General features: G+C 42.6%; 1 protein-coding gene across 4 annotated transcripts; it reads right to left on the bottom strand.

Moving 5' to 3' along the window:
• Positions 1 to 1,702: 1,702 nt before the first annotated feature.
• On the bottom strand, positions 1,703 to 15,449 carry vegfab (vascular endothelial growth factor Ab). Of its 4 annotated transcripts, XM_062410860.1 has the most exons (8): positions 14,755 to 15,446; positions 12,653 to 12,695; positions 11,501 to 11,697; positions 10,631 to 10,707; positions 8,829 to 8,861; positions 6,119 to 6,193; positions 4,393 to 4,536; positions 1,703 to 3,343 (listed from the first exon to the last, which is right to left on the bottom strand). In XM_062410860.1, the coding sequence occupies exons 1-8, from the start codon at positions 14,806 to 14,808 to the stop codon at positions 3,322 to 3,324; spliced, it is 645 nt and encodes a 214-aa protein (XP_062266844.1). In that variant the 5' UTR covers positions 14,809 to 15,446; the 3' UTR covers positions 1,703 to 3,321. The 4 variants fall into 4 exon arrangements, with proteins under 4 accessions (XP_062266844.1, XP_062266847.1, XP_062266848.1 ...); XM_062410863.1 differs by lacking the exon at positions 6,119 to 6,193 and having other exon boundaries at positions 14,755 to 15,443; XM_062410864.1 differs by lacking the exons at positions 4,393 to 4,536; positions 6,119 to 6,193 and having other exon boundaries at positions 14,755 to 15,447.
• Between the last annotated feature and the right edge of the window lie 1,800 nt (positions 15,450 to 17,249).

Raw genomic sequence — 17,249 nt, 5'->3', positions numbered from 1 at the left:
AGTAGCAAGCAATGGGGCTAAGAGGGAGCTAGTTTCAAAACAAACATGGCCAAATATCCAAAACCCTCCACTTAATCTACATTCATAAGGGTTAGATTTGGTCCAGGGGCCTGGAGATCAGCAACTGCTAACGTGTCACTGAACAAGTCACTAATCCCACACTCTGTAAACTAAAACTGCTCTTTGTCCTCCCTGGTGGATGAGGGGGACAGGTGACATGATCATCTGGTCAAGCAGAACAGAAGAGTAGCCTGTATTCATTCATAAATATACACAGCATCAAAAGCTTGCCCAAAATGTGAGGACTGTGAAACATGTTCTAGCGACCTCTGTACCTGGTGTTTTTCTAGATTTGGATTCCTGGCAAAGTTCTTGTGGTGGAAAATAGCAAGTAATGTAAAATAGTAAAACCAGAAGTTTTATTCATTTGAGTTGAAGGCAAGACGCATTATTGTTTCTTGATGCAAATTTTATAGAAGCTTTTTGAATCCGACCTCCTGTTCTGGATGTATTGATTGTTGTCATTCAGGATTTGTTTGAGGAATGAACAATTGCAAAGAGCAGATTATGAGGGATACTGTCTTGCTTCAGTCACCAGTGAGGTCAAATATGTTCCAGGAAGGCCGGTTTAAGCAACAGTTTCAGGAGTCTGAAGGCTTTTCAGATGCCAAAGCACTGCACAGTATTATATAATTCTACGAAGAAGGATTGTACAACGTTTCCTGGCAGGCATTAGTGTGATAATTGTCATGAAGTTTAGTTTTATGAATATTATAGAATCAGCCTGGTAGTGTAGTGATTACAAAAAATGTGGATCGACGAATATGAAAACTGAAGCCAATCTTTTGCTGCAGCGTGTTTCTTTTTTTTTTGCTATTTGTTAGCATCAGGCTAATGAGAGATTCAATGTGGATTTAATCATAATTTTGAATGAAACTATGGGCAGAGAGAGTCAATATTCTCACACCAGCTTAAACCACACTAAGTCGTTGCTTAAGTCCTGGTTCATTCTTTGTTGGCATTGCTGTGGCTTACTTCTGTCCCAGATCTAGTCAGCAGAAACAGACGGCCCAATTATCACTATTCCACATCGTATGATAGGGATATGAAATGTTGGCCAAATCTAGACCAGAGTAAAACACAGTGTGGCCAAGATTTGGGCCAGTCCTAGTTTATGTGGCTGTTTCTTGGTTGATATTCAGTGTTGTTATTGCCATGAATCCACATGGTGTGTGGACGTATAAGGAAATGAAATCTCGAGCAAAACCCGGCCAAAACTATTTCTCAATGTGGGAACTATCATTGTAATAATTATAAATTTTTCCCCCCGTTAATAATGACCACAATTTGCAGGAGTTTTTGCTATTGTTATTGTTGGCCAATGAAGGTGCTATGTATCCTTACTGATGACAACAATTCTCAGAAAATTTGTTGTTTCTGCCGGCGCTCCTAAAAGGCTGCCTGCTTCATTTAACAGATTAATTACTGCACAATACTTCAAAGTGCCATTTTATTCATAGGGATGATAGTCTGTCTGTCTGTCATGAAAATCGTGCAGGGATTTCTTATTCGTCTGCTCTATTTTCATCCAGATTACATTCTGCATCGGCAGATTTGTGAGCACCCACTTGCCGCACAAAAAACACGGAAAACTCACGCTGCCTATTTAAATCTCTTGAAAACACAGTATTCACAACACAGCAACCTTTTCCTTATTTTATATAAAAACAATATAATTTGAAAATAAATATGCTTTACTGTTTTACATAGACACAGAAAACATGTTAATAGTGAAGAAGAGACAAAGAGAAATTATAATGAGGGCTCCAAGACTGATGGCAGATTGTTATTCAAATTTGTATGGTAGTAGTGTATGAGTGAGCTGCTAGCAGTAGTTTATTTGTATTTGCATCTTGCAGGACGGACAGAACACAGGTCCGCTACATTAAATACTTAAATACAACTTACTAACACCTAAACACATATGTGCATGTCGGCAAATGCACATGGACACGCATTCATACACACACGTACACAAACACGCAGATACATTAAAATTCTACACAGCACCCACACCCTTAGATACGAGGGGTTGAGAATCCAGAGTGTCATCAGTACATCAATACAAGTGATCCATTAAGGGAATGTTAACAAATCATGTTTGATTTTTTTTTGTCGTAGAAATGCACAGAGAGTCTCCATGCTGAGAGTAGCCATCAGTGACCTTACAAATGGGGGAGATAGGACAGCCACGGGAACATAACACTGCATATATAAATAGACCAAATTAAATATGGGTAGAAGAATGAATACTGAAAAATACTCTATAACATTATAAATTATCGAGAATGGACTATGGCATAAAGGGATATTAAGTATGTACAAGATAAAAGATATGTAATCAATAGATTCTGTATTGAGTTCAACGACTAATAAAACTACTTTGACAATCCCCTCTCCTGAAAAAGGAAAACAAAAAATAATTTAAAAAGCAATCGAAGGATTTCTCAGTACATTTTGTGAGGCACAGTTTTTCAAATGGAATCTACAGTATAGGATGTTTTCAGTGGTTTTCATGAAGGACATAGCAAAACATATGATGCTGTCATCGATGACCAGTATCCCTTTAAAGGTATATGGCAATCCAGAGTCTTTTCTCCTGCAAGCTGATCACAATAGTGACAATATTGTGTTAGTCCAGTCCTGCAATGTCCTCAGAGGATCGGAAGCAATATCACGGAGACACAGATTCAAGATTTCCATCGTCTGTCGTAGTGTCCTTCTGTTATAGTCCAAAAACAAAAGTAGACATTTGCAGACGAGAGTCCATCCATCGTTTTTAGAAAGGAGGGTGCGTCCATGTCCTCTTCAGCCTCACCCACTGTTTTAGCAGTTAAATATATCTAAGATTGAGAGGTTTTGCAACTTTTGATTGACACACAACCACAGTAGACTCATATCCAGTGAAGTAATTGCATACAATGAATCGACAACGAGACTACACCTGCACTGCAAGCCTGTTAGAAATGCAAAACCACATGGCGGCTATTTGTGTTTTGTCAAATGATGGGTTTAGTTATTCGTTTCTGTAGCAGCATAACAATTCTGTACTCTTTTTTTCTTTTATCATGGTCTATGTACACAGAGATATACAGTGGGAGGAAACTTCAGTTCAGTCTTTCTTTTTGTTCTCTCTCAGCCAGTCCAAGGGGAATGCTTTCCACAGAAAAGAAGAGCTTACGGTTCAAAGGTCAAAGTGCTGTGCTGTGAAATATCTCTAGAATATTCCTTCATCTTGTACATCTGGTGATCCCACCTCTCTCATCTTCTCGGCTTGTCACATCTAAACAAGAAGAAAGGAAGAAAAGAAAAATATTTGAGCTTTTGGGTCATTTTCTACGCACACACACACACACACACACACACACACAAAGGCAAGCACACACACGCACACACACACACAGGTAGCCCTAACATCAGATCCGGTCTAACTCCTATTTGACAATTTTGTATAACTCAACTTCTTTCTAGGACAGCTATTCCTATTATATAATTGATGCTTTTATGATTAGAAATTTGAACCCTCCATCACCTTCACAAAGTCAAAAGGAATAGTTCAACAGTATTTACTTCCTGACTCTATTGCAGACAGTTGCATCAGAAAGTACTCTCATGTAGGCATGCATGCTAAAGATGTAGCCAGAGCCAGAGGGCATTTTACTCAGCTTAGCATTAAGACTGGAAACAGTGACAAATCATTTAGCCCAGCTCTGTGTGAAAGTAGTCAAATCTACCACCAGCAACTCTAAAGCAAAATATGTTTATTTCCTCTTGGTTTAATTGGTACAAGAACTACAGCCACACATTTAGCTAAATGCTTATTTGCATTCCTGCAGAGAGTTGTTGAGAGAGTTGATGCCACTTTTAATATCTGATTATTTCCTGTCAGAATGGAAAACGTCTTTGCGAAGAGTTGCCTATCGACACATCTAGCAGCTCTGATGAACAACATCCATCCAGCATTTTAGTCTCCACCGTCTCATGAGGCAGAAACAACGCTGCAATAAAGCTCAGGGTAGTTGCAGATTCAGGTACTTGAGGTTTGTGACTTCAAGCGACCTTGGTCACATTGAGTTTATAGGTTTGCAAAAGCTAATCGGCTATGGATATGACAAGAGAGATGGTGTCAATCTTCTTATATAACTACCAATATTTATACAAATTGAACCACCTCTGTTCAGACAATTGGACCACATAGTTACCGCGGGCTTCGAGTTTTTCTAAATTGTAACTCTACAAATACAGTGGTTTGAATTGTATTTTCTTTCAACTTCTTATGCAGAACCCAGACGGTTGCGTTCTGCTTTGGTTTTCTAAACCCTGAACACTCACTTGCAGGTCCTCTCGTTGAGCTCTAGTTGGCGTTCTTTACAGTATTCGTCTGTGTGTTTGCAGGAGCACCGGCAGGTTGCGGGATCCTGCACGAACAAGCGCTTTCTCCTCTCTGAGCAGTGATCGCAACATGGCTCACAAACGCTGGACACAGAGAGACAGACACAGAGACAGAGAGAGACGGGGAGGAAGGGGGAGAGACGCAGATTATTATTATGCTCTATAACCAACCATGAGAGAGGTCACCCTAAGTCCAAACCTTTTCATATGCTCCACTTTTGCTCTCTCATGCCACTGCCTGACAAGTTCTGCATTTGGTAGTTTGGTAGCGCTGCACACAGATTTCCCACAGAGCAGGCACATACTCAAGCAGTAAACTTCCCCACAACCCCCGCGTGGATTGGACCGCTCACAAAGGCCTTGGATGTGTTAGACATGCAGTGAGAAAAGCTCTGGGTCTGCTCTTGCGACACAAAATGACACATCTGGGCGTAGGACTGCGGGTCAATGACAAGACACTTCTGACTCTCTCTGTTAAAGACGTTGAACTCCTGATAAAGAAGACTCAAGGGTCTGCTCGGTTCTCCGTTAAGAAAAGTTTCATTTTATTGAGTGAAAACTGAAGACTGCATTTCCCACAAAGAGACATTGGATTCAGAACAGAGGCTAAAAATGAACAAATGAAGGCTCAGGTTCTCCATTGACATCTCAATATACAAAATTACAAATAACAACACAATCATGTATTCTGTCACAGTGTCAGCAATAAAGAAACAGATCATAATTGTAGTATATTTGAATAAATTAGGGATGCTCTTGTATGGGTTCAGAGACAAAAAGCACCCGAAAAAAGACACAAAAAACTATGCTTGCTAAACAATTTGCCGGTTTACAAATCCCCTATAGCAACAAAGAAAAAAGGCAAAAGATGGCCATCACTTATCTTCACAATACATGAAAAGTACCAGCATTATGCAGGGGACAGCAAAAAAAAACTAATCTGCAGAAGATGAAAAGAAGAACGAGTGGAAAGCAGACGGGTACGAGACACAGCAAAGCAGCACAGACTCAACACTGAACACAGAAGCGTGATTGCGATCCCGGTGATCCCAGAACAGATACCAGAACAGTATGAGCCGGCCTGCGGAGCCATGCTGGTGGAGCTGTGATTTGTGTCAGTAGGAGGTTCAAGTTACACCTAGCAGTCGATGCAACGTTTGTTTCTTAAAACACGTCTATAATCAATCAAGATACTCGCTATCTGACATGCTAGGAGCAACTTGCACCTCAGGTCTCTACTGTTTTTCCTGATACGTGTCTGTATCTCATCCCAACCATCGTTCTCTTTTCATAATACGGATCGACATTCTTTCGAACATTGTTCTGGAGAGTCTGGGAGGGGATTAGATGTGGATTTAAGGGCTGGAAATGGGTTATGGTTAATTTCTCATGATATATGGCTGTGGCAAGTCTCCTGCATCGCTGCTACGTAAGGTTTTGCTAATGCTACGTTGGCAAACAGTTAACAGCTGATAATTCTGGGTGACATTGACAGATGAGACAAAGTTAGGACAAGGCACAGGAGCAACATGCTAATTGATGTGGCGAACGGGCAAATTAAATGGTGCAAATTTAGAAGGGACAGAGCAGCTCCTCCCAAATTAGCTTAATCATGAGAAGCGCAACACTCAGGTGCAAGTAGGTGGAGAAGGCAGAGCTGACATACGCATCGTGAATTGTTTTGTCGCGGTTTTTCTTTCGTTTTCTCTTTAGGCCTTTGCCCTTGCCTTTCCGGGATTTTCTGCAAGAGAGAGAGGACAACAACGCAGATTGATGCCTGAGCGACTGTGGTGGACTGAAGTGTTGGGACAACCTCACTATGACGATGGCTAAAAATCAACATGGATTAAAGGCGATCTTTCTAGATTTCTACGGATTAAAATGCAGGAGTCAAAAAAATGTATAATTCCAACAGGTTACTGTTTGATTAGTTTATTGTTAATGATTGTATTGTTTGGGATGATGACTTGTTACATTATGAGGAAGGCATCAGGCAGTGTTAACATGAGTGTCTCAACCATATCTCAACAACTTCACTGAGGGATGATGTGATTTTAAAGACAGCTGCACAAATTTACACAACCATTTTTTTTGTTTGAAAGATGAAGCAACCATCGTGACCTGATTTGCAAAGACACACCTTCGGCAGTGCATATTACTGTACATTGTTATCTATATTATACATTAATGAAATATTATAAATATCAAATCTACGCTTTGTAGAACAGTGCAGTGACTCAGCAGAACACAAGTAATAGTGGGAAGTTCGGCTCAGGCAGTGACCCCAAAATTTCCTCAATGTGTTGAGGATATTAAACTTGGATTTGTACACCAAAGGTGCATCTTGCAACTTATCTGGGTCAGTGCTTTATGGCTGATTCAACTTGTTTCAGCAGCAAACGATGTATGTACATACTGTCTGTACACCGGGAGCTTCACATGTGAAGGCTGCATCCAAATATCTGTGTGTCTGCTCAAGTGCAAGCTGAGTCACACAAGTTTCTTTCCTGTATGTACAAAACTATACTGACAACTTTAATACTCAACTAGAAGTGCAAAAACAAAAACAATGTTGGTTCTACGGTTATTAATGATATTTGCAGTATATAAGTGCTGATCTTTAAATACAAAAAACAGAAAAATGGTAAAACAAAACCAGAAAACAAATACATAAATAAATATAAATATGCCCTCACCATGATTAGGCATGGCATGTCCAGTTATTTAAAATGACATGTGCACAGTACATCATAGGGTCCGAACAAGCCCAATTTGTAACCTTGCATATTTCACTCCAAGATCTGGTGGCAGCGTTTCAATTTTCATTTTACCTGTTACCCAGCAGCAGGTTACATATTTAATTGTATTGATCATATATTTGTGATAGGCGGATGTTACCCTTGACTGCTTAGGCAGTGGAAATTTGCAGATGAGTCAATGGACAAATTGAAAGTAAATGTTTGCAAAGGACAAATACAACTGGGTAACAGGTGAAACTAGATAACGTCTAAAGCTGTGCTGGAGCTTTTGTCAGTGTGAATGTAGGTACAGCAGTGCTTTAAGCTTAATGCCAACATAGGCAAGCTAACATGGTCACAATGGCAATACACATGTTGATGTTTAACAGGTATAATGTTTATCATGTTCACCATCCCAGCTTTAGTTTTTCAGCATGCTAATATCAGCCAATTAGCACTATAGCCTACTACTTAAAATCACAAACCAAAGAAAATCTTAATCACATTTTTTCTGGAATTCTTCGTCTGCGTGTAGCAAATTTGTAACAACTACTTCAATAACTGCAGCTACAAATGTGGCTAGTTCAGACCCAGTTGTGAATCAATGACAGATGAGTCCCCATCAGAAAGACACAGGATGAAGCTGACGTCTTGTAAATGTAACAATTTCCTCCTGGGACTGTTCAGAGGTCAGTTCCACCGTGGAAGTTGACAGTTATGTGGTTTCACATCCTCAGTGGGAAAACTCATCCCGACAGAATCGCATGCCTCACGCTACTGAGAGGTCAGGGGCCGACGTTAAATATAAAAAATATGAAAGCGTCAGAAACAGGAGTTGAACGACCCTAAGACCAAATCACTTTGTAGCAGCAGGCCTCCGACGTGGGACTCGTAAAGAGGAAAGACAAGGTGAAAGGGGAGGTCCCAAAACGGAGCCTTATCTATACGACAGACAACCTGACGTAAAACCAAAATACAACAAACGATCGTTCTGCAATAGAAAGATATTAACAACTGGTCACAGTATCGGAGGATCCAAGAGTTTTACGACTCGCAGCACGCTGAGTTCCAATGCGTGACGGGAGAGGATCACTCAAGCTCATAAACAGAAACCTTTAACGGGTCAGAAACACTGTTATCTATATCAGAGCCGAAGACACCGGAGAAACAGAAGTTAAGTGGGATGTAAACAATAAAGAAGAGAGGAGAGGAATGTAAAAAAGAGAGAGAAACGAGATGAAGGTGTAGAGGACAAGATTACAGAGGGCGATGACCCCATCAAGTGTCACTCATTCACCTGAGTGGCTTTGGCGGATATTCCCTGTGGTTATCACCTGAGCGCTGAACGCTAATCTTAGCATAACCTTGCGCTGTACTTTGTCTGCTGCAGGATTTAAATTGAAGCGTTTGTGGATGGAAAATGCAGAGACAGCGGAAAGGAGAGTGAGAATATAGCAGACGGATCACTTGAGCACAAAATAGCATGAGGGATAATGTTGAGTAGCAGACGGCTGAGAGCGAAACGAACCCCCCCCAAAAAAGAGAGATCAAATCTCATATCCCCCATTGTCCCCCCCCCCCCCGCAAAAAAAAAAAAAAAAAAAAACGGCCTCCATGCAGAGAGAGCGCTGTACTCACTTTTCTTTCGGTTCTTTCACGTCTGTCTTCTGCCTGAAACACAGGAACAAAACAAAAATGGCATTAGATCACGGCGTAAACAGATACATATCAAGATCATCAGAGACCAGACGGCTCATATCAGCACGGCTGAGCTCACACCAATCCTCCCAAATCCTGTTACATCAGCTTCCCTTACCAGAAACTATGGTAGTCTGGTTTTCACTTTCAATGCCAATGAACCAGGTTTGTTGGGAAATAATGCAGTGTGTACAAGCACACACACACACACACACACACACACACACACACACACACACGCACACACACACACACACACGCACACACACACACACACGCACACACACAGGCACACAAGAGGTTTGTTTACTGATGGATACACACACATGGTAACAAAACTACAATAGCAGGTTGTCAGCTTTGTTTCGTTACTCGCAGAGTGTGTAGCGATGAATCATGATTGTAGTCAGGCGGTCTTAGTCACCGAGCCAAGTTTCTAGTTGACAGAGCGGTACAATAGCTAAAGCGCGAAGGTGTAACCGTCATAAATCGTCAGGAAGAATCGCATGGCGGCAGATCAGGTTGGTATTTTTTGTAGCGGAGCACGCCATTCATTGCGCTGATTCAAGCAAAACGATGTAATGCATCGTCACCGACTGTTATTTGTTATCTCACTGATATGAGCCTCGTTGTTTAGTCTCCTGCAACTGTGTCAGGGCTGTATTATTAAAGAAACCGCTTATCCTAGTCACAGCACAAATAGTATTTTATTCCCCCTCTGTTTTAACTTATATTATTATCATTTCCAGTATATATATATATTTGTATTAGATTGAATATATATCATGCCAGATATGTTTTTTTCTGTCTGTAACACTATAGTGAAACGACAAGTTCAAAAACAGTAAATTTATGAAATTGATTGAAGGTTAATGGCCTCATCTTAATGGTTTTACAGTGACATATTGAGTCAGCAGAACTGCATAAAGTTCAGAGTGGCCTTTCTTAATAGCCTCGACAGATAACGCGGTGCAGCCTCTCTGAGCACATAGTGACTAACAATTCAACACACTTTCGATTCGGTAGCTCCGGGAAGAGGCTCAAAGTGACAGCGGATCGTGACCCTCTGGCCAAAAGTCCTCTCTAGAATGTTTGTTTGCTTGTTGGACCGCCCTTAAATGTGGGAGGACGACACACGTCCCCTCTGCGCGGCTGTGTCACAGCTCATTCATGTCACACACGCTCAAATCTGGCTCCGCGACAAAACAGGCTTAAATAGATTAGATTGAAAACAGTTTATCTGCCTGGGAAAACAAAAGCGAGAGTAACAAACTGAGTGAACTTGTTCACTTGAACTTGTTCACTCAGTTTGTCGTCGCCGAGCAGCAGGTCTGACAGGAGAAGTTGTCTCATTGCGACTGCAGGGCACGGAGACGACATGGCGCGTATCTCGGAGATCGATAACTAAAGCCAGGATGACCTTGACGTGGAACAGAGGGAAGACAAAGGGGCTGCACTCACACAAATGTGATTCCTTTACTTGAGCAACGAGATGGAATGAGGATAACCTGGAGCAATGCGCTGAGACGTCTGCTGGGATGTGTGTGCTCTGTCTTTTTGAGATCAGTGATGAGACAGAAGCAACGATAAGACGCTGTGTGTGTGTCGTCCCGATAGGTTTCTGTTAAACGTGTCAAACTAGCGTCCTCTGCTCTGATACTCAATCACACAGCGGTTTGCATTCCAGTACTCGTGTGTGTGTGTGTGTGTGTGTGTGTGTGTGTTGGGGGGGGGTTTCTTACCTACACTCACATGCGCTGTGTTCTGTAAAACTCATGTCAATATCATTTTGCTGTACATGGTGTTTTACTCTTTTTATCTGCAAAAGAAGGAGACGAAAGGGCAGAGAGTTAAATAACATACATGTTTACACAAATGCTACACGTCCTTATGAAATGTGACTTATGATACAGACTTTACGTAACAGACCGACTTAAATGGACACATAGAAAGGTCACTGTGTTTCCCACCCTGCTCCTCGGATGATTAAATGGTTCGGGGGTGTTAAGCCGATCAAGAGCAGGAAGGCAACAACTCTTGATCAGCTGAAATCCTATGTTTTAGTTCATCCTGCCCGGGGGGGGGCCATTGTAATAAAAAACAGGACTAAAGATGTAAAAAAATTAAGACGTTTAACTTGTTGTTATAACTTAATTGGGTCAAACGAAGCAGGATCCGGGAACAATAGATATAAAGTTCAAAAAGAGCTCGACCACAGTCCTCGTGTTGTCTCAACCAGAGGGATCGGTGGAGCTTCAGAGGAGCAGAGGTGAATTTGTTTTCTAAAGACGCGTCGGCTTAATTTTTGCCCGAATGTGAAGCAAGAGCAGCCTTTGCGCTAGTTGCACTGAGACTGACTTGAAGTGGCTCTTGTGCCAAAGAGAAGGACACTTGGGGGGCTCTGGACCAATCAGAGGGACACTTGATGTTGCCCAGTGTCTGTGCTCCTCAGCTGTGACATTTGGGCGAAAATAAGCGTCAGGTGTCTTTTTCAGACACAGTTACCTCACGGTGGAAGAAAAGTCTAGAAGCTACAGCAAAAAAAGGTCACTCCCACCCCGCGTAACCCCTGTAACAAAGTCACACATGTGTTAATAATGCTGCACGCTGACCTGCATTGTTATGTTATAGGTGGACGTCGGCATGCATTGCAGTATCTCATCGTTGCAGTAGCCGGCGCAGCGCGTCAACACCACGCAGGACGGGATGAAGATGTGCTCCACCTCCTCCGGGTACTCCTGCAGGATCTCCACCAGCAGCTCCCGGGGCTGGCACCTGCTCTTGTTGTACACCTCCATTATAGGGATCACTGGGAGACACAGAGGGTGCACGGTTATAAAATGGCCGAGGAGCTCCAGACTAAACCACCGACTTCTGAATGCCACTGAGGCGTAACAGTAACAGACAACTACAGGACGAATTTGAATTCTGAAAAAAGCTGGCAGGCTCTCAAGGGAGTCAGAGTGAAGGTGATAAAGCCTGTGCATGCATGCACACACACGTTTTACTTTCTATTATTCCATTGAGAAGCACTTGGTAACCTTGGTTTGAATACAAATAAATAGAGATGGACCTATGTGGCCATTTTCTATTTGGGAAATAACAAGTGCTCTGTTAGTCTAAATATCGTTTTAGGAACCCTTGTGCTGGACTAGAGAGTCACCTTGTTTCTTTTTACAGCTTTACCTTTGCTCCATTGTGATCAGCCCATAGACAGCTGTACAATAATAACCTCTAGTCTGCTCTTTCACCTTCAGTCATCTTTGCAGGGGTTCTGCTCTTGAGAAAGATATTACAACACTTCCAAAATATCACTCAGAAACCCTAGCGATTCTTAAGCCAAACCAAACACACTTCAGCTTCTGATTCTCCAAATTTGATTGGGCAATGTTGGGATTGTGCAAAAAAAAACCCAATGAAACTGTGAGTGAGCCTAGAGGGGGAAATTCCATTCTTTAAAAGAGTCTGGTCACCACAACATTTCCCCTGGCGTAACCTCAAACAAAAAGGAATGCTGTTACAAGGTGAAAACATCCATGTGTTGGAATTTAGAGGTAAGGCTGTGCTCATGTAACGAGAAAAAGTGAGTTTGAGGAGGGGGGGATTAATCCTGGCAGGGTCAAACTACAACATGTCCACCAGGAGGCGATAATTTGCCTTTAAAGTCAAGGTGAACCTCAGACCAGCCCTTTTTCTGTTTGGCCGTGTGCCAGCCATGGAGCCCAGTCCCACTGTATTCCCACGGTGCCCTGTGGGACACCTACCGTCATGTGGACCTCTTTCTGTGCTCTTCGGTATGTGGGCGCTCTGCAAGGAAGAACAAAAAAAATAAAAAGAGACGTTAGTAGCTGTAGATTTTGCAAGAGCTTAGAAAAATGCACCCAGTGCCCTCTACTTATCCACAGTTGCGCAAAAACATATAAATTTGCATTTTGACATTTCTGTTGGCAGAATATGAAAATGGGGACATTATGTGCCTTATCTTGGACCAACAGATTAGAGGGCAACGAGGGTCACGTGTTGATATATTGTCTGTTATACCCAATACGAATTAAAGAGTTTCCAAGAGCAGGATTCTAATTTCACAGCATATTTGTAAACTTATTCTTGAAAACATGACATTTTAAGAAGAAGCCGGAATGTGCCATTGAACATGTTTTTAAACACACGAATCTCAGATTATGGAGTTTAATTAAATTGCTGTCACAAATCCTCGTGTGTGTTGTTGGTATAAGACCTTATATGGCCAAATATTTGACCAGAGGTACAAGCAGCCAAACGAGCTGATCCAAATTCTGCCACATCATACGTGGCAGAAACACAACCTCCACACAGTTGAGGTAAATTTGCTTGTGTTGGAGGTTTTTGAAGCTTTTATTTGATCCTCTGTAGGTGACACGGATTAATAAGTGTTGCCACTAAAACCGGTAAGAACCCCAGCCTGCTTCTTTCCTTCTCGGGGACGTATCGCTGTCACCACACCAGTCGGATTACAAAGGATTTTTTGGCAACTTTCCATCCGTGGCGCGCATTTACGCACAGCTCCCTGTCGCCTTTTTCCACGCACACGCACAGCCCGCGCGCCTCCTCGCCTCTCCCTCCCTCCTTTTTTTTCCACACACAAGCGCGCGCAATTGGTGCAATGTCTCGCCAATATTGCGTGAGACCCGGGTCCTGTACAGCCTCGCACCGGCATGTGCTCACTGAGTGTGCGCCTTTGTGGAAAGCGCACAAACTCGTTTCGATCCCTTAAATGAAAGGGTAAAAAAAAAAAAAAAAAAGAGAGAAAGGCTGTGTTGGTTGTCAGAAGTCTCCACCCACTTCTGGTGGCGTGAGAGGGTCCAGCCTTAAGGGGTGCGAGACCCCTGCGCTTCCAAACCCATGTGTACTGTATTATTAATGGGCGAGTGTCAAGCTGTGAACATCGGCCCTTAAACCGAGTGATGATAGGCTGCCTGGAAATGAGCAGTTGAGGCAGCATCCTGATACGAATCCGCGTTGATTGGGTGAATTAGCTCTCATTAAATCAAGCACTTAAGTCTAATAAACACTTCATCGGACCGTGGAGGGAAATAAATCTCATGGCTTTCGGATGAGAAGTACCGTATCGCTACTTAAAACATGCGCCAAAGTGGAAAACTCTTATTTAAAATCATGTTAGCGCATTGGTTCTGGAGAGAAATGCGACTTTTTGAAGTGCTGTGTTGCGTTATATCGTCACCTTGAAACCTTTGCTCAAAGCCTGCTCGGGCACACCGCAGCTTGATTAATGATTATGGAAAATGATTTACAGTGCGCTCTCAAAGAGCCATTAAAATGCCCCAGTGAATCCGATTAATCTGTGGAGTGACGCCTGTTCTTCTCTCTCTTTTTTTTCTCTCTCCCGCTCTCCCCCTCCTCTCCCCTGGGGCCGAGTGTTAAAATTCAGCGTGAAAAGTCTCAGTGGAGCGGGCTCACCATGAGGGTAGCCTCAGTGCCAGGAGTGAACCTGCTCACATGTCCTAATTCAGAATGGAGCCACTGCGCCTTTAAAGCGTAATAATATCTTCAAGGTGGTGTTAGAGCAGGCCTGCAGATCACCTAGCTTCAAACTTCACAACATTATAACAAAAGTCTTCCCCTATGGCACATTTGCGACACAAAAAACGCACCCCCCACGAGTGTGCGGGTTCTGGTTTATAGTGTGGGCTCTGCGTAATGGCTGTTTAAATCTCCCCAAAGCCAGGAAAGCTTCCAGCTTGTTTAAACATGAGCGATGACCTAGCCAGAGGAAAGGCAAGGACGAGCTACACATTAATCACCAGGTCGTCCCGTGTTGTGTTATTCTTTTTCGTTTTTTTTGCTCCAATACACTTTCCGGACTCACCTTGACAGCTGACAGCGTCAAAAATATTAGAGTCAAACTGTCAATAAAGTTCATCGTGTTGGAAAATCCAAAAGGCAGGCGACGTTTTAAAATCCAAGCGGCCAATGTGGCGATCTGTCCTCGAACATGAAGTTTACAAACAAACAAGTACAACAACACAAAGTGGACCGGCGAAAACTTCTGCTCTACAGGCAGGGGGAAGGGGGTTGTAGCGGCAAATCCATGCTGGTCCCGGGGGCTGGAGGGGTAAAATCCTTTGCGCACAACTTCTTCCTTCTCAACTGTTGCCAATTATTTTCAGAATATCCAGAAACACGAAAATCCAAGACGCATAACGCCTCACATTGTTTTGCAACGGACCTTTAGTTGCCTGCACCGGAATGGGAATCCACATTACAAAAAAAATAATCCCATGCTTGTTGCGCCAGCCGTCTCCAAGTAGTGTCCATATGAAACTTACTCCTGGGTGCAATCTGAAGCCACGGACCAGGGGTGACGCTGAGTAAAAAATAAAACCGCCTGCTGAGAAATATTCGTCCCCACTGAGAAAACTTTGTCCGCCGGCCCCCCTGGCCGCTGTTTCACTCCTGCGGCACTGCTGCGCACTTAAAGCGGATCAGCTCAGCCCTCGGTGTTCAGGCACAACGCGGTCGCTCCAAACTGTGGCTCTGCGCGATTTTACGAGCACAGACGTGGATTCGTGGATCTTTAGAAAATGGTAGGTGTGTCTTCATGATGCGCGCTGGCTGGCCTCAAAGTCTCTCTCTCTCTCTCTCTCTCTCTCTCTCTCTCTCTCTCTCTCTCTCTCTCTCTCTAAACTTTCATGTGATCACACACTATCACCAGACAGCTTAAAAAACAGAGCTGAACTCAAAAGTCTTTTATGTATCTTTTTATTTGAATAGGAGAGAACTTAAATAATGAGACATTTAGATGACACATCAGCCACTGAAAATCCATTTCATCATCCCCACACTTTTCCTATAGATACAGATTGCCTATTTTCGGCAGGGATGCACATATATTCATATATGTGCTTATGTATAATTTAATAGTATTAGCAAATTCTAAATTTGCAAATTGTAAGATATAAGAAATACGTATATGTCATACTATATGTATTAATAATATATTTCAACAGTCAGATGGTGCCACACAAGCCCCACGTGCCCTATACCTGGTGATAGATTCGAGATCAACCAATTTTTTCCCACAGAATGACGGAGTGAGCGTGTGTGTGTGTCCGGACACGTAGCCTTGGTTATATACTGTGTGTGCGTGTGAGCGGATTGGTGTGCGTGCGCCGTGCAGCGTAGCAGTCGGTGACCGTGAGTCGTTAACCGCGTCGAGCCGGTCAGTGCGCACACGCCTCATGGAAAGTAGATGAGTCTGACCGGTGACTCGTGACTTCCTGCCGTCACTTCAGGGGTAAGAGACCGATGGAGAGTGACCGATGGTCCGGATCATCTCCTCCTCCTTCTTTTTTAATCCCTTCTTCCCCCCGAACATTAGCTGAGGCATCACCGCGAGGAGGACGAGAGGGGAACACAGGAAAGGAAGTGACTCGAATACGTTGCATAGTGACGTTGATTGTGATGATGAGGAGGATGATTAAGGGCAACATCCTCTTCATCACCGGGTGACTGAGTATGTATAGAATTTGTTCTTAGTCAAGTAACAGCCACAGTACCTGAACAAACAAATACTCCATTACAAATAATATGATCTAAGTAAAGTTTATAATATTGACATAGTATGTTCCTGGATTGTCATTATGAATGTATAACCATGTTATCATTATATCTAATTGTGATGTTTCAGTGGTAACAACTCAGTTCAGTGGCCTTCTATACCCCTTAGTCTTTAACCACATATTATATTTTACAATCACATCATATGTGTTGTATGACAAACTTGAAAAGTACAGACAAGCAGCACCAGATAGATAAATGTACCGGGTTGTGAAATATAAATACCCAAGTGAAGTGCAAGTGTTAAATATAAACCTTTGAGGGTACATATACCAGTTACCACCACTGGTTTGTGTTCAATTAATGACATTAATTAATCTGTTTGTAATTAAGTTAAATCCATGTCTGTTTTAGATTAGAGCCTTAAAAGTAAAAAGAAGTTCAAGTTCAAGACCCATCAATGGGGTTTGACAACTGCCGGTTCATTCCCTCAAATTAGTCAGATTTCATATTTATATCTGTAAACAGTCTCATGTTAATTGTTTAATAACCTGTGAATTAAAACGCTCCCTGAGTTCTAATATTTCTTGGTAGTATCACCACATAGTCGTATCGCCCTCTGCTGGACCAACCAGCCCCTGCAGGGCTACAAATGTGTCCTGCTCACTGACAGATTGATAGACAGCGAGGAAGCGGAAAGAGCTGATAAGTATGTAATGACATAAGTTGGCAGCTATGTGCCTCACATACTCTGCTCGCTTGCGACAGCTCATACCTCGCTGTGCGTTCAAATGGAATGAGGGA

This window comes from Platichthys flesus, chromosome 18 (assembly GCF_949316205.1).
Source record: "Platichthys flesus chromosome 18, fPlaFle2.1, whole genome shotgun sequence".
NCBI classification, from domain to species: Eukaryota; Metazoa; Chordata; class Actinopteri; order Pleuronectiformes; family Pleuronectidae; genus Platichthys; species Platichthys flesus.
Note: the sequence above shows the minus strand (reverse complement) of the source record. Positions and strands in the feature narration are given on the sequence as shown.